Genomic DNA, 23,370 nt, shown 5'->3' with positions numbered 1-23,370 from the left:
CCCCCGGGCACTCTTCGGGGAGGGCAGGGGGGCTCAAATCCACACAGCCATATCTCCTAGCAGGGCTGAGGAGCAGCCAGCTGCCCCACAGCCCTGCCTGCCAGCCACACACTGCCCGTGCCCTGCAGCACCTGCCCACCAGACCCACAGAATCCCAGCCTCACTGATCAGCTTGTCACCCCATAGCACCCATTACCCCACAGCACCTGCCTGCTGGGCCCACAGCACCCACCACCCCACAGCCCGGCCTATCGCCCCACAGCCCAACCCAGCGCCCAGCAGCAACCGCTGCCCCACAACCTCCGCCAACCCACAGCGGCCCCCGGCCCCACAGCGCAGCTCCCCGGCCCCGCCGCCCCACGTGGGGCCGGCAGGAGGGACCCGCCGCCCGTTACCTGCACCACGACCCGGCCCGGCCGCTGCCGCCGCCCCGCGTTCAAACGGCGGCTCCGCCCCGTCGGGGGCGGCCCCGGGGCGGAGCGCGGGGCCCTGGGCGGGCGGGCTGCGGGCGCGGGCCGGGGCCGGGACACGCCGGGAGCGGGATGGTGTCGCCGGCGGAGCGGCGCCCGCGGGACGGGGCCGCCGGGGACCTGGCGGCGCTGGCGGAGCTGGACGAGGCGGCGCTGCTGGGGAGCCTGCGGGAGCGGTTCCTGCGGCAGGAGGTCTACGTGAGTGCGGGGCCGGGGCCGGGACCGGGGCCGGGGCCGGCGGGCGCTCACCCTCGTGCCTCCTCTCCCTGGGCCGCCAGACCGACGTCGGGGACATCCTCATCGCCATGAACCCCTTCCAGCGCCTGCCGCTCTACGGCCGGGAGGTCAGTGAGCGCCGCCGCTGCGGGGATCCCCGCGCCCGCCCAGGGCTGCCCCCCGCGCCCCTTCCCCGCTCTGCCCCGCTGTGTCCCCGCAGATCTCGGAGCAATACCGGCGCCACGAGCAGGGTACACTGCCGCCCCACATCTTCGCCGTCGCTGACCGGGCCTACCACGCCATGCTGGGCCGCCACGCTGCCGGGCCCCGCAGCCAGTGCATCGTCATCAGGTGAGGGCCACCGTGTCCCCAAGGGTCCCCATGGGCCCCCAGCCTGTGTATGGCCCGGGTAGCCCTCCTGCCGCCAGGCAGCTCCAGCTGCTGCCTCCCCCTTCAAAGAGCTCCCCGGTGCAGGCGAAGCTCCCTCCGCTTCAAAGGTTTCGGCGAGTCGAAACCCAGCCTCGTCTGCAGGCGCCTCTCTGCTCGGGAGCGGCTCGGAGAGCAGATGAAACAGCTTTTGTGGGGGAAAGAAAAAACAAACTGTGTTGGGTTGAAAGCGGCTGGCTGGGGAGGGCAGAGCGCTGGAGAGACTGACGTGCCCCGGGCAAAGAAACTGTAAGGGGCTCTGCTGGGGTGAAGCTGCGCGCCTGCCCCGCGTGGCGTGGAGGTGATAAGGACGGACAGACAAAGCGCGAGTAAGGAAAACTTGTTTACGAGGAGCCCTTTAGGAATTTGGTCACGAAAAATCTTACTCTACCAGGAAGTTCTTAGTATTAGAAGGCAAACAGAGTTTCTTGTGACCAAGTGTTGGAGTGTCGTGAGCACTTCACCCCATGATGTCACCGCTGCCGTGTTGGAACCGTGCCAGGCCACAGATGGCATCAGGTAGCAGGAAAAGCCTCAGAGTGCTAGCTAATTATCTACTGTGATTAGCTTAGACTTCAAAACGCCACCTCAGCTGAAATGTTAATGGGCAGCTGCTTAATTCTCTTCTTTAGGTTGGTAATCTGACCATGCTATCAATATTTTCATTCTACGTGTTAGGGAAATGACCCGTTGAATCACTCTTGAGCATCTCTGTGGGACTGGAAGTAGCCCCTAAAGGTCTAGGCCCTCCTGTTTCTCTAGCTGTGCATCACCCATGTCTGTGCTTTATGTGAAGTGTGTTGTTCACCAAACACATGAGAAGTTATGGCCATGGAGTCAACATGTAGAAGAGGCTCCTAGGAATGCAAAAAGTCACAGAAATTGTTGTGGGAGATGGAAAACCATCTCAGGTCTCTCTGAAGGTGTTCTGTGAAAAATCAGCATTCTCACTCATCTCCTAACAGCAGTTTGTGGTGTCAGAGATAAGAATCTGAGTTACTGCTATGCATCCTGCAATCCGGTTAACAAGTTTGTTCGTTCCTATAACAGGGTTTCCTTTATGCAAGCAGTAAAGTACTTGCTAATAAACTTATCTGGTATGGGCAATGCTGGGATTGGGGAAAGTATGAAGGGGGAGGAAGCCCCTTCTGGAGTGCCCATCTGCAGTCTACCATGAACCTGTGTGCTTTCCTCCAGGATATAAGCACAGCCTCTTTGGCTTTCCTGTTCTCCGTTTAGTCACTCCTACTTTGTGAGGTCTGGACGTGTTTCAGAGCCTACAACTGATGCTGGACGCAGCAGCTGCCTCCCAGGTGACAAAGGCTCATTAGGACTGCGTTGTCTTCTGCTGCAGCTTCCACTGTCTCCTATTACTTTCCATCCTGGCTTTAGTAGCAGCCTCAGCGTGTTGTAGCAGGGCATTCGGATCTCTTGGAGATGGCTTTTCTTTTCTTCAGAGTCTGGGGCATGTACACAGCTGCAGATGGAGAGGAAGGGTGCTTGCAAGACCTAGTGATGCTGTTCCTCTTGCTGCAGGATGTGAAGGTGGGCTCGAGCATGGCCGTGGAGTTCATCGATCACTATCTGTATCTATCACTACCTATCACTGTCGATCACTATCACTGATCACTATCTTGGCCTTGCCGAGGAAGGAAGTTGCTGAAAACAAACCAGCTTATGTACAGGGCAGGGACACTGTCTGGATGGCATGTCCTCAGCGAGGAAACGGTCCTGTTTTGTTGTGCATATTCAGATGATGGCGGCCTGGTGCGCGCTTGGGATCAGGTATCCGTCACGGGACTAAACGCCTCTAATGCTTTGCAGCTGTGCTGTGCCCACGGCTGCAGCAGCTGTGAGCTCGGGAAATGTTACAGAGTAAAACTGGCTTCTGTGAAGGAATCTGGCAGTGAGTCCTGGCATCCTCCCAGGAACCAGTGTCTCGCTCCGTGACAGGAGTAAACTGGGACCCTGGCTCCCAGCTGGCATCATGCTGAGATACTGTTTTCTTCTGTATTTCCTTTCCAAGCAGAACAATTCCCGAAGTTCAGTTCAGTTATTATAACATGATGCTCTCCCTCTGAAAATTGCTGCTCTTCCAGTCACTGCCTGGGCTCTCTTTTGGGGAGAAGAGCCCAGGTCAGCAGCCCACACTGCCTGAGTGCCCAGAGCTTTCTGTGTGAAAACTCTAGTGGAATTCGCCTCGTTCCGCCAGGCTTCGGGGAGCTACCGAGCAGTAAAGCCACAGCGGAAGCTCAAAGGTCAGATGTGCAAGCAGAGACCTACCCTCGGGTGTATACCTGCAGCATTTCCTGCATCTCATTCTTCCTATGCTTATGCTAAAGGTCTCTACCAGAATGGTGCCGGGCTCCTTTGACAGGCTGTACATCCCCAGTCCTCCCAGGCTTGAGGAAACTTTTCACGTGCTACTGCTTGACTTGGAGGTGGAGGCACTGGGAATATGTGACGCTGGAATGACGTGTGATGTCTCGACTGCTGGCCTTCGTGCCACATTCCCGTGTTCGGAAACAGCCGAAGCACATGGATGTGTGAAAGGCTGCAGGTCTGAGACTGCTGCGTGTCATGAGATCAGCGCTCAGTCGTGGATGGGGCAAAGCTCTCTGTAGAAAGGGGAAGCTGTCAGCTCAAGCATGTGCGAGGGAATCTGTGAACCAGACACTTTCAAAGGGTGTTGTTTTCCAAGAGCTAGATACGTGGGGTGTTTTTCCCTATGAAGCAGAGTGAGTGTGCTGTCTGGTGCATCTCATCTGGATGTGATAGTGTGGAACATCACAATGAACAGGGAAAAGTTCCTCTGGGAACATATCCATACCTTATGGAGCTCACTGTATAATAAAACTGTGGTCCAAGCTGATATACCATGTCTGATGTCGCTCAGAAAGTCATAACCACTTGGATAGAGCAGATGTTGCTTTCAAGTGATGGGACACCGAAATATAAGGTACAGGACAACTGCACTTTATGGCTGGTGGAAGTTAACTTTGCCTTTTCTTGGCAGTGGAGAGAGTGGTGCAGGGAAAACGGAGAGTACCAAGCTGCTGCTGCAGCACATAATGAAACTTTGTAAAGGCAACTCACAGCTGGAGCAGCAGATCTTACAGGTAGGTCACTATGGGGTGATATTCACAGATGGAGAAGTATTGATGCTGCAAGGTGGCTTCTGCGTGGCTCAGGGATCCTCCTGGTGCTTTATCACACTGGATGTGGGGCGGGGGGAAATTCTAGCCACATTGTAAGGAAATAGTGGGTAAGAATGGTGAAATAGCTGACCAAAAATGAGATGGGGTGGCAGGATCGGTAGTTCTGTTTGTTTGCAATGTAGTGGGCTCATTCTTAAATGATATAATCACTGTGATCATTTTAGCATGCTGTCTGTGAAAAGGGATTAGGGATTTTGGAATCGCCTTCTTCCTGTTCAATGTAGAACAGGGACTTCTTTGTTTCTGTAATACAAAATCTTGATTTAGTGATACACAGGGATGGAGAATCTGCAGAGCTTTTGGAAACATTTCTTTGACTAGTAAAACACTTGCTGTCAGGAGCATACCTGCTATTCCTGGCTAGCTTCATCTTTGCTGTTTCAATATACCTTTTCTGTCTGATTTTCATATACTCCTGTCTCTTTAATCTGAATTATTTTCATTTGAATTGCCATCCAAAAAGTTTTTGAGCAAATCATACCTTAACCTTCCATGTGAAAAAATAAGCAGAACGAGCCCTTGGACTACTTCATAAAAAAATCAGTGTTTTCACGTTTCCTGGGGAGCCTTAGAGGTGTTTCTGTGCTGTGCTTGGAGCTCTGGGACAGCTTATTATTGCAGGGCAGTGTCACGCATGGTGGATCTCAAATATATAGACAGAGTGAGTTAGCCCATTTGGGATTACAGTGCAGTGCTGCAAAGTTATGTTCAGCAGGTTACTCAGCATGTAGCCCAAGTCCCTTTGTCTCCAGCCAATAAGCATTCTTTGCTCTCATATGAATATATTATGAATATATTTGAATATATTTGTATTTTAATTCATTTTTCCAGGATATGATATAAGCACTGATGGAGCGCTTCCTATGCCATCAGTAATTGAAAACCATGCTAATCCTCAAGTGCTCAACTTAGATTTTTCCAAATAAGTTAGATTAGATCACTTAATTTCAAGAGCGTTCGTGCTATTTCTCTTCCTCTTTTAGGTAAATCCATTGCTTGAAGCTTTTGGCAATGCCCAGACTGTGATGAATGACAACAGCAGCCGTTTTGGAAAATACATACAGCTGCGTTTCCAGAAGAATACAGGTGAGGTCAAGGGCAACATTTGAAATGTCTAGTTTGGAGGATGGGTAGGCATTGGAGGGACTGGACTCAGTAGTCAGAACTTGTGGAGGGTAAAATTTGGAAACTTGATGCTCTGTGAGAAGGGTGTGCAACGGAGAAAATCTTATGGTAACTAGGACTTAAGGATAAGACCTGGACTAGGACAATATGGGGCATGCGAAAGGCATTACCTTAGGGTAAGGCGGAGGAGAGATGTCAGTTGTACTCCCTTGTCCCTGAAGTCTTGATTGTTTCTAATGGAGACATCTCTAAGGCGATGGGAAGCATGGGGAAAACCACTTCAAGGGAGGTGGGAGGCTTTAAGGGTGTTGTACACCAGATACCTATTTTAGGCAGCACTTATGCTCCTTTTAACAAAAAATAATGGGGAATAGCTCAGTCAACTTAATATTTCTAGAAGGTTGGCTTGTTACCTTTTTGAGTGCAGTGAAAGGCGCAAAGCTGAGTGAGTATCTGTTGGAGAAGTCACGAGTGGTACAACAAGATACTGGAGAAAGGAATTTCCATATCTTCTACTACATGTTTGCTGGGCTTTCATCAGAGAAAAAGGAGATGTATGGGCTATTGGATCCCTCACTGTACAGGTAATTCCAAGGCAGATCCTGGATTAGTGTTCATGGTGTGGGGTGGAGGAGGATGCAGCATAGCAGAGCCTGGCAGGGGTGAACAAATGAATGGAAACGGGAGGAGGATATGGATGGGGCCACATGAAGAGATCTTATGGATCAGCTTGGAAGCCAGCAGATTGAAAATCTCTTCTTTCGTTCTATTTGTATGACCTTGGAGAAGCTTTCCCATTCATGTCTCCACTGTCCCTGATCTGCTTTGTTACTGTGGGGTAGGGCTAGTGGCTGTGCTGATTATGTGATGATTGTATATGAATATACACTTTCTCAGGTACATAAGTGGACGCTTTGGTACAGAAGATGTAGCTCAGCATTGGAAGCACAAATATCAAGAGGTTTGCAATGCCCTTGACATGGTGGGCTTCCAAGAACAGGTGAGTCCCAAGGACTCCTCGCTTCCCTCTCCGGATGTAGGGTTTCTTTCTGGCTGCAGTTATTTCCCATTTCTCCACCCTCTGAACTTCCTATGCTGCTTCCAAACCATCTGAATCTTGCAGTCTTATGTAGAGCCTCCTTCTGCAGGTTCCCTGTGCGTTTCCCTCACCTCTTCACCTTCTCTGATAAAGAAATATGGAAGCTCTTTGGGGCAGGTTGTGTCTACACTATGGATGTTATATGTTACAGGCTGAGTGATGACAGTTTTTCAGTTACTCCTGTGTGTGTTTCAGGAACAAGTGGACATGCAGGCAATCTTGGCTGGTGTCTTGTCTCTGGGCAATGTGACCTTCGAGCCTCAGGAGAACAGTGTGTCTGTAAAAGTGAGTGAAGCTTCCCTGGGATGGCTGAAAGCTGCAGCGGTGAGTCACAAGGAGAATGGACAGAAGTCTTATCAATATGATACTGGTCCCTACTAGCTGTGTGACTGTATCATCTTTAGACAATACTTATGTTAAGAATTGCTCTTAAATGTATAAGATGATGGAGTTTTCTTGTAGGGATTTCAGGAGCTGCTCCTGCCAGAGATTGTAGGAGAAGTTTCATTCTCTAGAGAACTCCTGAAAAACAAGGAGATTCTTCCAGAAATGCCCAGTATGACCTCATGACTATCTTGACTACCTCTGTGGGATTGCTGGTGATATCCAAAAAGCCAGTTCTCAGCTTCTGTGTGTCTAGGGAACAATATTACCACTGAGCTGAGTTTTGCAGCACATAAACTGTACAGTGATTCTGAGGCCCTTTGTTCCTTTTCCCCAGAAATATTTTCCTGCATGTGGCAATATTACACTTAACTTGTTGGGTTCATATAATGCAAACTTCTTAAAATCAAGAGTCATGTGATACCAAGTGCGATGCCTTGGGGAAATTCAAGTGTACAGTACACAAGTTTTATTTTCTTGCTAGACTTGTAGCCTGGCCAAAGATACCATCTTAACTACTATCATTTTTTGTTAATCCTGAATTAAACATTTTGCTCTTCTGGCCAAATTAACATCAGATTAAGAACTACATATTTCCCTGAACCATCTAATTCTTCTTATATGGGAGGGATATATTATCTGCTTTGTTAACAACACAGAAGAGAAGGATTTAACAAATATTTCTGCCATTCTGCCTTCTCTGTGACTTTTTATTTTGACCTATTTGAAACCACAGTTCTTTTTTGTTGTTGTTTCACTTTCATCTCTGCCAGTTCCCCTCCTACACTGTTCACGAAGCAGCCACCTACATCTGTTCAGCAGCCATTTATTTATTTATTTATTTATCTCTTCACTTATTCACTAATGGGAATTTCTGGAAGGGAAGGGAATTTCTGTTAAAGCAGTTACTAAGGAGTTCACCTGCATCTGTATTCCCTTTGTTCCTGGTTCCTGTGAGTTCATGTGACTAGTCTAAAGTTTGTTGAAGCTCTCCTTAGCACCTGTAAAACCACCTCATCATGGTGCTGTACAATAAGTCATTAAACCATTCATCAGGGACTGGTGTATATCTCCTGTGTGAGGTGAAAGGTGGCAGCACTGGGAAATTAAGATGTAAAGTATGTCAAAGAGGGAGCGAGAGTGAGCTTGATCACTGCGTGGGATAGTGAAGATCTCAGGGTGTACATCTTTAATGCTGCCAAATGTTAAAGTAATATTTATATTGAAGCAAATCTCAAAGGCCTCCCTTTGAGCAATTGCTCCCTTTGAGCAATGCCTTTCCTCAAAGGAATGCCAAGGAATCATGGCTCCCTTACATTGGGTGTCCCATATGCTCAGGGAGATATAGTCCCCACATAAGGGTTCAGTGTTGGCTAATCTCCTGTATTTCCCTTCTCCAAGGGTCAGTTTGGAGTTCAAGAAGATGAGCTGTTGAAATGTCTCATTTGCACAATGTCAGTGACCCGGGGGGAGCAGATTCAGCGCTTTCACACCAAGCAGCAGGCAGAAGGTAAGAAACACATAAATCATAGAAGTGCTGATTAGAAAGACTGACATGCATTCGATGAAAGGGTGTCTCTATTCATGTGCAGTTTCTTAGTAACAAAGATTCCTATCAGTGCAGCTTCCTTGTTTCTCTTGCATAGGTAAGTATATCTGCGCTTGTCCTCTTGGACTCCTTGATGCATAGCACCATGAACATTGCTTTTGTTTGATCTCCCAGAGAACACAGAGCTGCTGAGAAACAACGAAATTATCCTTGCTTTCTCCCTCAAATCCAGCCTTGAAGACAACTGTAGATGTTTATCCTTGCTTTCTCCCTCAAATCAACTGTAGATGTTTGCGCAAAAGAGGGGGAGGCTGCTGCAGAGTGCTGGCAATGTGCAGATTTCTGGGTAGTAGATGGAGAAATAACTGAGATTATCAGTGTCATAGCACAGTATCAGGGAAGGAATGACGGAAAAGTATATTAAAATAGTAAATGTGAAGTGTTACTTTTTCTTTCAGCAAGAAAAGAAATTAACAAAGATAATCTTCACAAAAAAGGTTGAATTAAAATAAAAGACATGTAAAAAAAAATGAAATCCCAGAATTTCTAGATAATTGCTTAACCAAGTAGAAGAAAAAATGAAAACTGAGAATTATTTACTTCAGTTTCCCAAATGTCTCCTCTTGCCTCTCTCTAGGCAATAAAATAAACACTTCAGACAGTAGTGCATCAATTGATCGTGTTGATTAGGTCTCCCATTTCAAATATCAGCACATTTTTCAGCAATTTTATTCTTCTTGTTTAAATACGTCGAGGCAGAAATTGTTTAGCAGAAAGTTTAGGTATTTATAGTGACGATTCAGTTTTCCAAATGCTACTTGGAGGTGTTACTTGAATTTTGATTGTGATAGGGCTTCTACTCTGCAGACAGGCAGAAGAGGAAAGAAATCTGGATATTCTAAAGAACAGCTAGATTTTTTTTATAAACTTCTCCATTTTATGTGATCTTACAAGGGCTTTAGTACATCTATCTGTTATTACCTTGTAATCAGACTTCAGAAAGGAAGAGTTCTGTGCATGCTTGCACAGGGCAGGGAAGATTGTCAGATATCAGATTAGTTGCGCTCTCCAAAACAACTTCATAAACCATTGGACACTACTGCTTGAGGTGGATGTTTTGGGACTGCTTGTATGCTCTGTCCCCTACTCTTCTTTGAGAACTTTAGTGAGTCACTGTCATTCTCTCTCACCCTATGCAGATGCTCGAGACTCCATTGCAAAGGTAGCATATGGCCGAGTATTTGGCTGGATTGTTTCCAAGATCAATGAGCTACTAGCTGAGAATGTGGATCCTGAGGTGGAGCTGAGGGAGATAGGTGAGTTTTGCTTGTCTTGCTCCTGTTCTGCCATCAAAGTATGCATCCTTCAGACATGATGGAGGAACAGTGCAATATGAGGTATGACGACTGCATTCAGTGTTATCTTCTCAAAAAGATGATGGTGTTGAAGGTACTGGTCAACAGCGTCTGAAAGGCAGCCAGCTGGTCTGAAGTAACTGTGAGGCTGTCGTTCTGGGATGCTCTGGCTTTGCAGAGCCACTGGGTTTGGTGTGGGGGATCTCCTAGCGAGTTCTCCAAAAGGAACTTGGGCAGATCTCCAGGTGACAACTTAGCTTCGTGGGCTGTAAGGCGAGATGACAGTAGTTGTATTTTGGGGGTATTTAGCTACCTGCAGGAATAATTTGCAGGTTCCATCTCCCCTCTTCTAGGAATATTGGATATTTTTGGGTTTGAAAACTTTGCAGTGAATCGTTTTGAACAACTTTGCATAAACCTGGCCAACGAGCAGCTGCAGCATTTCTTCAACCATGTAAGTCTACAGTGGGTAATCTCGCATGGTGTGGTGGGGGAAAGCAGAGGACATGAAGAGTGAGAGGAAAGAAGGGCCATTGCCTAGAAAGATAGAAAGAGTGTTTGACACAGCAGAGTAGAGCAACAATCTGCCAGAGCAGAGGAACCACCTGTGCAGGGAAAGCAGGAGTGAATAGGTCAAGCAGTGACCAGACTAGTAGAGTAAGGACCAGTGAACATTGTGGTGATCTAAAAGATGTTCCTGCTTTATGCAGCATCAGTGAGCAGCTAGGTTACAGATGGGCATGTGGAATAGCAATTTTATCTTGGGCTCCTGATCCATGAGCAAGAGAGCCATGCCTACATACCCTGCTCAGGATGGGGAGGAAGGTGTTCAGAGTTGTCTAAGCCCAAAGTTTAGAGGCTTCAATTTCTGCTTTCTCTCTCCTAGCACATTTTCCAGCTGGAGCAGGCTGCCTACAGAGAAGAAGAGCTGCCTTGGGAAACTATTAAGTTCAACAATAATGAACCCATTCTGGTGAGTGATATAAGACTGACAGAGTGAGGTACTCTATCCAGCCAAGAGAGGGGACTTCCTCATTCCACCATGGGGAGGAGATGTATCTGGAAAGAAGCTCCATCAAGGATGGCATAGATGAGAAAGTACTGCTTTAATGGTATATAAAAACTTGCCTTTCCTTGCAGGACCTGCTCTTGGCCAAACCAGTTGGGCTGCTGTCTCTTCTGGATGAGCAGAGTGCATTCCCTCAGGTATGGGTGAGGTACGAGAGAGAGAAAATGGTGTGGAGAATTTGACAATGAATATGTGCTGCAAAGAGTGCTGTAATGTTGGTGCATTACTATAAGAACCAGGATGAGCAGAAATGTTTCCACGTGTGGATGATGGGACAGGACAGCTAGATCAAGGACAGTCCAAAGATATTAGCATCTCTGTGTAGAGTTAAATAAGCTTAAGTAGTCAGAAATTATTGCATGGTCAAGGCCACTTGCAACACTTCGTTTTATTTCTGTGTGTCCTGGTCAGGACTATGTTGTAGCATTATAATTTGATTATGAAAACTGTTTTCTTGCAGGCAACTGATAAAACATTTGTGGATAAACTGAACAGCAGTTTCAAGAGGAATTTGCACTTCCAGCCAAGTCGAGGTCGTGTTTTGGGTTTCAGCATCATTCACTATGCTGGGAATGTAAGTACAGTTTTTAGGAAGTGTGCTTTGGAAGGTGTGTAGCGGAGAAAAATGTGTTGCTTAAAAATAAGACTATGAAATTCAACAGTGTACAGCTCTAAAGGAGTGTTGTATCTCCTGGGAACTGCCTTCTAGGGTAAATGGAGCTCTTTAGCAAATGTAAGAGAAAATATTCTTCCCAGAGAAGCCCCATTTTCTTCAGGAGTCACAAGGTTTTAGAGATGTTTATGTCATATCTGTCATCACTATATTGAAGCTCTAGTCTTAAAATAGTCCTTCATAAAGTGAAAGCCCTGCATGCATTGTAAAGCCTTGATGGAGAAGCTAGTCGCTTATGTTTAGCTGTAAGGAGTGATACTGATACTGATACTGATAAAAGTCACTAATTTATTTCAAGCCCTGAGGAACTCAGTGAAAGCAAATAATAGTAAATATTTTGAAAATGTGAGCACTTGTTTATGTATTTAAATGTGAAAGCTCCTTGATTTAGGGCCAGTATATAACTTTACTGCCACTAGTTCTGAATGCATTGGCTCAGATATACTGAATTGATCGGAATTCATTCCTGTAGCAAGAACAAATGAGGTCAGGTCACTGCAGTATGTGATTTAGTAGTCTAATTCCCCAACTGTTGACTACATCATTCCTTATAATGTTCATTATTAGAAAGCTTAACACTTAACGTAGAAAGGAAAATGGCAGGCTGGAGATGAGAAAGGAAGGGAGCAAGAGAAGCAAGGGGCTGCATGGCAGCAAGCAGATTGGAAGCCTTTTCAAAGGGAAGAGAGAGAGCAAGGAGGAAGGAGTAAAGTGTAAACAAAAAGTAAATGAAGCATCATCACTGTGAAAGAATACAGAACAGGAAATGTGAGTGTCTCAGTGTTATGCTGCAGTCCTGTAGTTCTAACTTCTCAGCACCAACCTCTTGGTTTTGATGCTCAGAATGTGCCTCTGAAGAGAGTGTACAGTGGTCTGCACAAGCTGTATATGCATATACATCTAGATTAACAGTTGCTCCTCGCAAGCTCTTGAGGTGGCTTTTGGGGCCAACCTGTAAGAGCTGCTGCCCTTACTGACTTGTTGCACATTCCCCTAGGTACAATATACTGCTGGTGGCTTTCTGGAGAAGAACAGAGACACCTTGCCAGCCAATGTTCGTGGACTCTTCATCAACAGTGTCACCCCCTTGCTCAGTGTGCTCTTCACAGGCAAGTCACAGAATCACACAGAATCACAGAATGGTTAAGGTTGGAAGGGACCTCTAGATCATCTAGTCCAACCCCCCTGCTCAAGCAGGGACACCTAGAGCCTGTGGCACAGGGTGGCATCTAGGCGGGTTTGGAAGATCTCCAGAAAAGGAGACTCCACAAACTCTCTGGGCTGCCTGTCGCAGGGCTCTGTCACTCTCATATACTTTACTTTCCAACTTACTTTCAGGGCAAGTCTAGTCACACAGTTGAGGTGTTGAATAGTCCTTCTCTTATGATGGGGCAGGCTGCATTAATCAGGCCCCTCCTTTCAAGACCTAAGCATCAGAATTAGTTTTATGAACCATGAATGTGCTCCAGAGCTGGCAACCTCAGAGAGGTTCTGGGAAGGCTGCTGCCTAGAACAGCCTTCTGACTTATACAGATCTCTCTGAGCTGTTCCATTCCCCTTGGCACATACACATGATAGCAGAGATATCCGTCCCAGGAGTGCCTTCACATTGTTCCTCTTATGCAATTGAAGCACCCCTCCATACTGCATAGTTCCAGGATCACAAGCCTGACCTTTACAGATGCTAGTTAGAGTGACTGATAAATTTCATTTTTAGTCTTCACTGTGTTTTACAGTTTTTCTGCTTTGTTTCACAAATATCTGTCTTTGTTGTTTCTTCCATGCTGTTACTGAAGATATTCAGTCTAGTTCCAACTCTTTGTAAGTTCATAAACAACAGGTATAATCTGTTCTCAGTGCACGTGATACTGTTGCATCAAGGGTGTCATTATATTGTCCCGTAAACTCAAATTCCCTGAATTTCTCATTTTGTTGCTGAATTATTTTAAGTTATTTCACTTTATATAATCTCCCATGTTGACTGTTGTAGGTGATCTTTCTGTTTGCTAACTATACTTTTTTTTCTCTTGCATTGTTGGAGCTTCCTTGTTGATATTTCTTTTGAAGGTCATTAAGGATTGTTCAGTAACCTGGCTGCCTTTTCTTTTCTGTAGCGTAGCATAGGAGTGTTCTTCTCTTCTTCAGCTCTTTCCTTGTATTTTCCTCTGTTGTTCAGTTTTTGTGGGGAAATGTGCATGTGAAGTGAAGTCTGAAATATTTAAATATAGTTGATTGTGGGTGAGGGTACAAAAGTAGTTACTGTATTTATTTTTCCAGCTACTATCTCCAGGACAGGGACGCTAATGCCTCATGTCAAAGCCAAGGTATTGTACTTCTGGTCTGCATGGCAAATGATAATTGGTGGCTCTGTTCCCGATATTCCGTGGATAATCCTTTTGTTTGGTCTGGTTTTAGATCATACCAGGAGCAGATGACAAGTTCAACAGCACACGAAAGCAGTCAGTGGGAGCTCAGTTCCGGGTAAAGTACTGCTGCCTGCCGTGCCCCTTGAGATGTGTGCAGGGATATTCTTAAGAGCTTCCAGCTGCTACACATAGCAAAACTTCCAGCAAATGGACTGGGGCTTTCTGCCATCAGAGCCTGGGCACTCGAGGTTGAAAGAGCCTGAATTGGTGGGATGGGAAGGCAGTTCTCATGAGCAGGATGATGCGCTATAGAGCTCTGGTAACACGTTGCCTTGCTGGACTGTTGACGTTTCTGTTCTCCGCAGCATTCCCTGATGGTGCTCATGGAGCGGATGTATTCTGCCAGCCCGCACTTCGTGCGCTGTATAAAGCCCAACAGCCAGAAGGAGCCAGGCGTGGTGGACAGCCAGGTGGTGCTGCAGCAGGTGAGAAAATAGCAGTTTTCTTTACAGGTGCTTCAGTAAGTGTTGGTGAAAAATGGATCTAAGGAAGGGAAGTGCATATTCCACTGTAAGACCATGGATATGGTAGGAAGGTGGCTGGTCTGAATGAAGGCTTTTGTGGAGAAAACAGTAGGACACCCTTCTTACACTGGCAAAGATTCTGGGTGCTTACATGTCTTTGTGACAGCTTGCAAGGTCCAGGCTTTCCATTCATAGCTCTCTCCCATTTATTTTTTGTGAACGCAATCATAAGAGTTGCAGGATTTGGTAAATTCAGTCTTTAACTGAGAAATCATTTTTAAAGAAGCATTCATTTGAACTAGAGAGGTTTGGGACTGAATGAAGGAGTTTTTCTGCAGAGGAATGAGTGGATAACCTGATGACCTATTCTGACTTGTGACTGTCTGTCTCTCCGAACCTCTCTATGCTGCCACTTCAGCTCCGGTACAATGGATTGCTGGAGACCATCCGGATCCGACGAGAAGGTTTCTCCTGGAGACCCTCATTTGAGGAGTTTGCTGAAAGGTTTGTTAAACCTTTAGAAAGTTCCTTGTTAAATATTGTCAGAAAAGTGACCCTGGTAACTGTAATGGGGCAGAGAATAAAATTATCTTTAAAGTTTACATGCCTAAGACTACAGGGTTGTTTGCTGTGGAAGACTGAGAAAGGCACTGGTTTATTGTTATTTGCTGTGAGTGTTACATGGATTAGCATATCAAGGATATGACTCTTACCTTACTGAATTGGTTTGTTTTTGACAGATATGGAATTCTTCTAGTTAAACCAGATGTGTCTCTCACAAAAGAAAGGTAAGAATCCTACTTCTTTCATGTGCAATGTAATTTTAGTCCCTTTTGTTTTTCAGAAACATTTGCTGTCAGGATAGCATAGCAAACTGAGTAAAAGGAACAAATTAAGGATGTATTTTTGTGGTAATGGGAACCATAAATACCTAGACAAAGATAGCTAGGGTTTTATAAATCATTTAGTACAATGATGAATGAGATCTTTTGTAGATTGCTTTATGTATACTCTTTCTATCCTGTGGAAGGAGAATTGGTAAATGGACTCAGTTTCAAGGATTAGTTAGGATGTCCACAGTACTCAACTGGACATGAACTCAGTGCAGCCTCTCCAGGTTCTTTCCTGATGATTTGAAAAGAGTAAGTTGAAGACAGAGTTGACTAAGCAGCCAGCACTGGATGTCTCACAAACTGAAGACCATATATCTCTGGTACAAGAACTTGCTATGTGTACATGCACAACATACCCACAGCAACTGTTTTTTTTTTTTTTGTACCTTCCACAACATTTAAAATGTAAATGTCTCTCCAGCTCTGCAGTCTGTTCCTACAGTCAGCTTTCCCCTTCCAACCTCTAGGGCAGCAAATTCTCACCTCCTTCTCTTCTTTACTGTTCCAGTCCTTCCTGCCGCAGTCAACTGTGACAGATTGTGAGAATAAATCATGTAAGGCAGACAGCTGAGATATACATATATATATATTTATATATATATGTATATACACACACTCACACTTTTTTTTCTCCTTCTGAGAAAAGGATTTCAATGTTCTTCTGAAAAAGCTATCTTGTGGGAGCAGCAACTCCAGCCCTCATAGAAATTCCTTGAAATTTCAGACAAGGCAGAATTAATAAAGATTGCAAATCCAAGTGAGGTCAAGAGATGGTCTTATAATGAGAGAGGTGGTGGTAAGGAAGCAGCACCATGTATTTTCAGACATGAAAGTCACAGGATACATTTGGGAAAAATGTAACCTCACATGTAGGTTTGGCACAGCAGAATTTGGCTGAGGGAGAAGCTGTTTTGCTATGTAGCATGCTGGTAAAAAGTGCCACTACTTTTACTTTAGAGGTCTGGATGTGCGGGCAGAGGGAGGAGGTTGTCTTTGTGATGCTCCCGAATTTTTCCTGCAAAATGAAATCAGAATTGGAAAACCATCTCTTTCCAGGATTCATATAGATCCTACAGCTTGCATGCTCTAAAGTGGTCCGAATCTAAATGATAAAACCCACCTCTGAGAATAGGATACACCCTGCACACTTGCCTTCCAAGATGCTGAAGAGTGTCTGTCTTTAGGAACCCCTTTGCTGACACTCCACAGTGTGATTCTCTCCCAGCTCTACCTCAAGGAGCTTTATAGATTATAAGACTGAATGTGGTCAATGACAAAGGTCAAAGAATATAACATAGAAGTTCTAAGGCACTTTCATCTCCTTTATACACCTAAAATCACTGGCTGCAGCATTCACTTTGGGTGAAAAAAAGAATGACTTTTGCTTTTTTTTCCCTCTCTTTTAGCTGTTTGGAAATACTGCAAAGTACAGACCTGACAGGCTGGATATGTGGGTAGGTGTGGATTGCTGCTGTAGGGTTTGTGGCGGCCCGAACTGCAGAGACTTCATCCATGCAGACTGTTATCTGGCTTCCTTCGAGGAGGAAGCTATAGCTGTATGAAGGATCTATTCATGTATGATAGGATGCAAGTGCAGACAAACAGTGTTTCTCAGTGTTTCTTTCTCTCCTCTACCCACAGAAAGTCACGACTCTTCTTTAAATATTGGCACAAGGAACAGCTGGCAAAGTGTGTGGAGAAACTGGAAAGAGCAGCAGTTGTCATACAGAAAGGTGAGCACTGGGGCAGAACAGTCCCTTAACTCTGATCTCATACCAGAGAGTGAGGGCAGCCTTGTGAGTGGTGGTAAGCCGAGGAGACTCTGTCACTGTAAGTGAAACAGATCTCAGTCCTACTTTCAGAGACAGGGCAAAGGAATATTGCTTCCACTTGGGAGTGACAAGATACGATTAGCATTTTTTTCTCTAACCACAGCTTTTCTTTGAACAGCTTTCAGGGGATTCAGCTGCCGGAAGAGGTACTTGAAGCTGGTGGCTGAACTGAAAGCCCAGGCACTAAGGCTACAGGAGGAGGCAGAGAGACAGAGAATCCAGCAGCTGGAGATGGAAGCAGAAGCCCGAAGTGAGTTGCTTCCACTACCACTACATTAGCATAGGGCCGCTTTTGTGATGATCTCTTCAAAGTGCTTTAAATTGCTGGCCATGGTGGCATGTCCCTGCTGCCTGTGGAGCTGAAAGTTCCCCTTATGTGGTCCATCTGACAGTGAGGTTTTCTCTGTGAGGAAAGAGAAAATGGATGTCACTTACCTGGCTGCATTGGGAGGACTGCCAGGCTGGGCCTTTCCCATCTGCTCAGTGGGAAGTATTTTGTATCTCTGCTTTGTGATTTGTCACTTTTCCTTGTAGCATGTGGAGTGGGGGTTGACAGTGGACTTGAGGCCATGTTCTTTGGCTCTTTTGTCCCTTCCCAGCCTTGGGAGCCTGGCTGAGGAGAGAGCCAGGCTGAGCTCCACTTATTTTCTTGGTGGTTCTTATTTTCTTCCTACTGTTGCTATAGGGGGCGCTGGAAAGACAGAACATTTCCTGTTCTGTCTGCATGCTCGTTCCTACGCTGGGCATATGGAGGACAGATCCCATTGATCTTGGATCCCAGATTTCATCTACCTGTTCCTCTTGTTCCAGAAAGAGTCAGTCTGCCAGTTCCTCTACCACGAAAGAGACGTTCTCAGCCTTCTAGTCCTGCAGCTGATACACCACCACAGCCCCCAGTTCCACGGCCACGCAGCAAACTCACAGAGGTAGCAATATTAGCTCTGTCTGGGGTCACTTAGCCATGTGTGGCATTTCCCTGCTCCTTCTGTCTTCTGCATATGCATATTCTCTTGCATGTGGTCACAGGAGAACACTGTGTTTATCAGAGATGAGAGAGCCCTTTCCTAGTTTATTTAGTGAAAATATTTTGTCAGTGCCTTTGAGGAACTGAAAGCAGAGTCTGATGACTGGTGATCTTATCCGAAGTGCGGGGACTCAGGAATAGGATCTACCAAAGCGATCTCTTCTAGGAGCCTTGCCTCTGACCTTGCTTTCATGCCCACTTTCCCCTGTCCCCATTTTCAGTCCACTCCTTTTGATAATTTCCTGCACCCCCCTGGGCCTCGTCCCATTCTGGGGACAGAGGAACAGACTGGAGAAGAGGCAAAAATGAGGAAACTCAAGAGAGGAGCAACTCTTCGTTGGTTCAGAGAGACACAGGCCCAGAAAGTCATGCAGGATGATGGAGCCTTTCCCAGCTGGCTGCATGGGATGATCAGCAGGAGGTGAGTATGTTGGGATGGACACACTGATCACAGCTGGGTTTGGGACAAACAGGCAGAAGCTGCCATGTCCTTAGGAAGAGAGGTTGGAGTCCCATGGATTTGCCTCCATAAAGAAACTGAGGACATGCAAGACTTTTCAATGCCATGTTGTGAGCTTCAAACCGTTAGAGGGAGTTTGGCGCTCCTTGCCATGCAGTATGAATGCTGAAACTTTATGTGGGCCCAAGGAAAGGCAGTGCAAGCTCATGGAAAAGAAATCTGCTGTGGGTTCTTAAATACAGACTCTGTGCAGGCAAGGGAAGCTGAGAAAGTACTTGAAGGGGATGAAGGTGGACTTTTGGGCAGGCTCATTATGGCTGCTCTCACATTCTCAGTTGCTGTTCTTACAGCAGAGGAAGGTAGAATTCAATATACATTTATTAAAAAGCCTATTAAGAGAGGCTTTTGTGAGTATCCAGTGGCAAGATTTGCAAAGACCCCAGGTATGGGAGGAGGCAGAGTTTTGTGGTTGCCTCTGCCTAGGTAAGGAAAATGTAGCAAAGGTGGAATTAAAATCCCCTGGGTTGAGAGAGACATTCACAATAGCCAGCCTTCCTGTGGAGTGATTAAGTGACTGTGAATTCCAAAGTTTTTTTTTTTTTTTTTTTTTTTTTTGCAAAACCGTTATTTAAATGCCTAAAATTATGCCACTGTGTATGCCTTTCACATTACTCTCTTGGCTGAGCCAAACACTTCTTCTTTCCAAGCAGTGCGACAAGCAGTGAAATGCTGATTACGCCAGTGATCAGATAGCAGCAAGATAGTGAGGTTAGCAGGTAGATGCCAAAGTTTCTAGCTACAGTATCCCCTGTGTAGAAGTTAATTTATGGTGTTGCATGCCTGCTAACTGCCAGAGCCCTCTTATTTAGGGGGGTACTGCTGCCAAATGTGCCTAGCATTCAAACATCCTTATCATCCTATTCAGTTTGCAACTTTTTTTTTCCCCTGTTAATGCTGCAGGTCTCCTTTGGTCTTACTAGATCACAAGTTGCTGGGTTTTATTAGCTTGTCAGTGGGAGCATTACATTACTCAGAGACATTACACCGTGTCAGCTTAGTACAGAGCCCTTTAGTGGCTGTCAGCTACATTTTTAAGGTAATTAAATGACATGCATTAGTGCTTTTGTCGATAGATGCAAGAACGCCTGGGAAGAGCTAGTGCCTGTGGGGCATTTTTTTTTGCATTCAAATATAGGCTAGAGATGAGCACATCACTACGAAGGAAACAGCAGGTTCTCTGCCTGCAGGCTCTTCCCAAGACATACTGAGGCATACTTCTGAGCACTTCTGAAGTGGTACTTCATGCCACTGAATGACCAGAATCACTGGTCTCCCTGAATTAGTTTAGCCTCATGTACCAGAAGGGGAAGAGCAGTCCCAGCTTGCACTCGTGATGTGCAATTGCCTTTAATCTGGAGCAAGGCGTGTGGCCAGCACAAAGCAGTGCTTTGTCTATCGGGCATAAAGGGGAAGGGCCTCTTTCCAGTAGGGATGTTTAGGGAAGCAGAGCAGCCATAGCTGGCTTTTTTTCAAGGCACTGGGCTTACCTCGTGCTGAGCGCCACTAATGCAAAGGCTTCTCACTTCTTCCAGCAGCCCCAGAGCCGAGGAATTGCGCATGTGCACCAGCTTCTTATCCCAGCCATGCTTTGTCATGTGCTCTGTGCTGGATCGTGGTTGTTGCTATTGCACTGCTGGAGCAGGTTTGGAGCTGCCCTGCTTGGAAAGGCTTTGGCTGAGAGTATTGCAGCACATCAGCATGTTTATGCCTCCTTGCACTAGTAAGCTTGAGCCTGGAAACATCTAGCTGGGAACACAGTGGGCAGATAGTGGCCTCCTTGTAGATAGGGTCCGCTACGATGGTTGCAAGATTGGGAATGCCTATGTGGAGACAACTACTTGCAGACCTTTGAAAAATTCTTTCTTGCTTCCAGGGAAGCTGAAAATTTGCTGATTGATAAGCCTTTGGGCTGCTTCCTTGTTCGCATCAGCCAGAGCCGACCAGGCTACACCCTGACATACAGGTAATGAGCCTTGCAGAGAAGGAAGAAGAAATTCCTAAATGGAGCTACGTATGGCTGGAATAGTTAATTTTCTCCACAGAGTAGTCCACTGAGTCTAATGCTTAGCTTCTTCTGTGGGAGGTTGCCACAGACCCAGGCAAACAGGACACTGCAGAGCCTGTCTCTTGCCAAAGACTAGATCAGCCTGTGATTTAGTTGATGTGGGTTGGTTTGCAGGGTGCAGGTACTGCTTGGAGTATGTGAAATGGCTTTGTGGCTACAAGAAGCATTTACTGGGGCCTGAGGAAATGTGTTACAGCACAGGACATTATTCTAGAGAAGAGGAGAAGTAATCGGAGTATGCTAGAAGCAGGCAGCATCAGGCAAGAGGAAGGGCAGGTGATAATGTGGACAACAGGCCTGGGAGATGGTACGGCCTGCTGGGAGTTAGATCCAGAAGCCTGGGTTCTCTCTGTGCTCCCATTGCTCACTTTGGGAAAACCGATGCTCCTCTGGGACCTGTTACCACAGTGTCCAACACTCCAGCATGGAGGATCTCCTGCATCTTTGCAATATTTGGTACTGTGGCTTTTGATCCTTTCTGGGCCTCCTGAGACAACAAATACAGAAAGCAACAACCAGGTCCTGGAGAGATGCTGTGGCCTCGTGTCATGACTGTTTCTGTCTGTCCCTCTTGCCAGGGGTGAAGGCCGTTGCAGACACTACATGATTGAGATGCAGCCCAATGCACGCTATGTAATTCTGGGTGAGGACCGGGCTCATGCCTCGCTCACTGACCTGGTTCGGTATCACCAGGCCGTGGGCATCCAGCCCTTCATGGAGACGCTGACTGTTCCCTGCAGGCAGGTGAGTGCAGCAAAAGGGGCTGGGGCATGGGCTGTGCCCTGTGCCCTGTATCTCTGCTTTTGGTTCCTGTTGCGGGAGTCCTGTATTGGCTGAGCTGTCTGGCTGCTTCTGCATGTGCCAGGGAAGGGTAGTAGGTGGGCACTGGGGTTTTCTGGGTTGGATGTTACCCCTGCACTATTCTTGTCAGTAATCACAGCTGGATATTGCTCTTAGCTGTGCTGTTCGGGGTATGTAAAGGGTTTGTGGTGATAACTGCTGAATGCACTCTTTTCACCCTCAGAAAAGCAGTGAGAGTTTGGATTATGAAGACCTGGAGTGCCTCTCGCTGGCTGCATCCGCAGCCGAGGAGCAGAGCCCTCAGCAGGGGCAGACTTGCCTCTCTGGGTCTCCTGCTGGGAAGCCCATCCTACAGACAGGAGCAGCCTCAGTTCTCAAACGTGTGTGGTTGAGGAGGGCCAAGAAGGGCCAAGAGCAGCAGAGCCTTGATGAGAGCAGAACAAAGCCAAGCCCAGGAGAGCAGGGATGCAGCGAGCAGGCATTCCCTCGCCTTCACTCCTCCATTCGCCTGGCAATGCAAGAAATCCAGCAGGTGAGCAGGGAACAACCTTCCGCTGTCACAGGCTTGCCCTGGGGCTGGTGGAGATGCCCTGTCCAAATATAAGAGATAGGAGGCTTCCAGAGTGGTGCTTGATTTCCTGTCTCCTCAATGACCAGATTTATTTGGTGCTCTTGTCATCCAGATTGTGGGAGACCCTGGGGGGGGGGATCTCTTGAGATTCACAAAGAAAATCCACAACACAAGAGGTTGTGACGTGGCCAGTGACCTAGCCAGTACTTCCCTAATGCTGTGTCTTTGTTTCCCACTGCAGTTCTCTTCCGTTCCCTTGAACAGCTCCTGTACTGAGCTGCAGTCGAGCTCTGAGCATTGAGGACATGCAGCCCAAGTGACACGGTAAGCAGAGGGGATGCACAGGAGGCCAGATGGCAACTTTAGCACCTCCAGGAAATAGACAAGCAAAGGGGAGAGTCTCCTGGCCATCGACAAGAAATAGAGCAGGGCAGATGGAAAGCACCTGCCAGCTTCTACTCCATGCCTCTACAGAGATCAGTAGTAGAGGGAGGCCAGGATAAATGGGAACCACCAGCATAGGATTACGTTCCCGACACATGGGGAGAACATTGTGCTTGCAGTACTGCAACAAAACTGCTGGAGGGAGCTCGAGTTTGTTAGAGATCACAGTTTGGAGGTCTGAGACTGGAAGAGGATCATAAGAAAGTAAACCTACACACTAAATAGTGGTAATAACTCAAAGTTATGGAGAGTGGCATGTGTCAGAAGGGGATGCTAGGCAGAGGGCCTCACAAAGAGTGAGCTGAAGGAAGGCTGAGAAGAAGGCAGCAGTCTGAGGACTTTAAGGACATAAAGCAAGGTCTCAGCACCTGGTTAGTGAGGCTATAGCACACTGGGTGGGTTATAGAGGGTTTATGGAGGGGCTAGGAAGAGCTAAGCCAGTATCTTATTTGAATGAAGCATCTAGTGGATGTGTAGTCCACCTGTGCAGTCAGTGGGCTAAATCATTGTCCTATTCTTCAGTGGCTTATGCCAGGGAGAAGCAGTAGTGATGCTACTGCACACATCTATAAACATCTGGATTTGTTGGGTTGGTAGCAACTGGGAGTGGAGAAGGATCAGAAGAACATGCTGTTGGCTACAGATTTACTGCAAGGTGTACAGCTCTGCACCATCATTGCTGAGTGCCCTGCATCATTCAGCTCCCAGAAACTCATATTGGGCCACAGCTTATTAGCTGTCGCGAG

General features: G+C 46.7%; 1 protein-coding gene across 1 annotated transcript; it reads left to right on the top strand.

Moving 5' to 3' along the window:
* Window positions 1-518: 518 nt before the first annotated feature.
* Window positions 519-22,501, top strand: LOC104578759 (myosin-IIIb). Its single transcript, XM_088520281.1, is given in 29 exon segments — window positions 519-668; window positions 749-814; window positions 907-1,037; window positions 4,129-4,231; window positions 5,314-5,416; window positions 5,883-6,039; window positions 6,353-6,455; window positions 6,750-6,878; window positions 8,340-8,448; window positions 9,687-9,803; window positions 10,196-10,296; window positions 10,729-10,815; window positions 10,983-11,048; window positions 11,372-11,485; window positions 12,582-12,693; window positions 13,862-13,908; window positions 14,000-14,065; window positions 14,316-14,435; window positions 14,893-14,978; window positions 15,215-15,262; window positions 16,774-16,821; window positions 17,009-17,100; window positions 17,318-17,449; window positions 18,010-18,125; window positions 18,445-18,644; window positions 20,617-20,706; window positions 21,387-21,552; window positions 21,833-22,149; window positions 22,434-22,501. Coding segments are annotated over 29 exon segments (3,219 nt in total). The 5' UTR covers window positions 519-542; the 3' UTR covers window position 22,501.
* The last annotated feature ends 869 nt before the right edge of the window (window positions 22,502-23,370 follow it).

Source organism: Tinamus guttatus, unplaced genomic scaffold (assembly GCF_059628265.1).
Source record: "Tinamus guttatus ecotype Peru unplaced genomic scaffold, ASM5962826v1 Tinamus_guttatus_pri_ptg000084l, whole genome shotgun sequence".
Classification (NCBI taxonomy): domain Eukaryota; kingdom Metazoa; phylum Chordata; class Aves; order Tinamiformes; family Tinamidae; genus Tinamus; species Tinamus guttatus.
The sequence above is the reverse complement of the archived record's forward strand: the minus strand, read 5'-3'. Positions and strand labels throughout refer to the sequence as shown.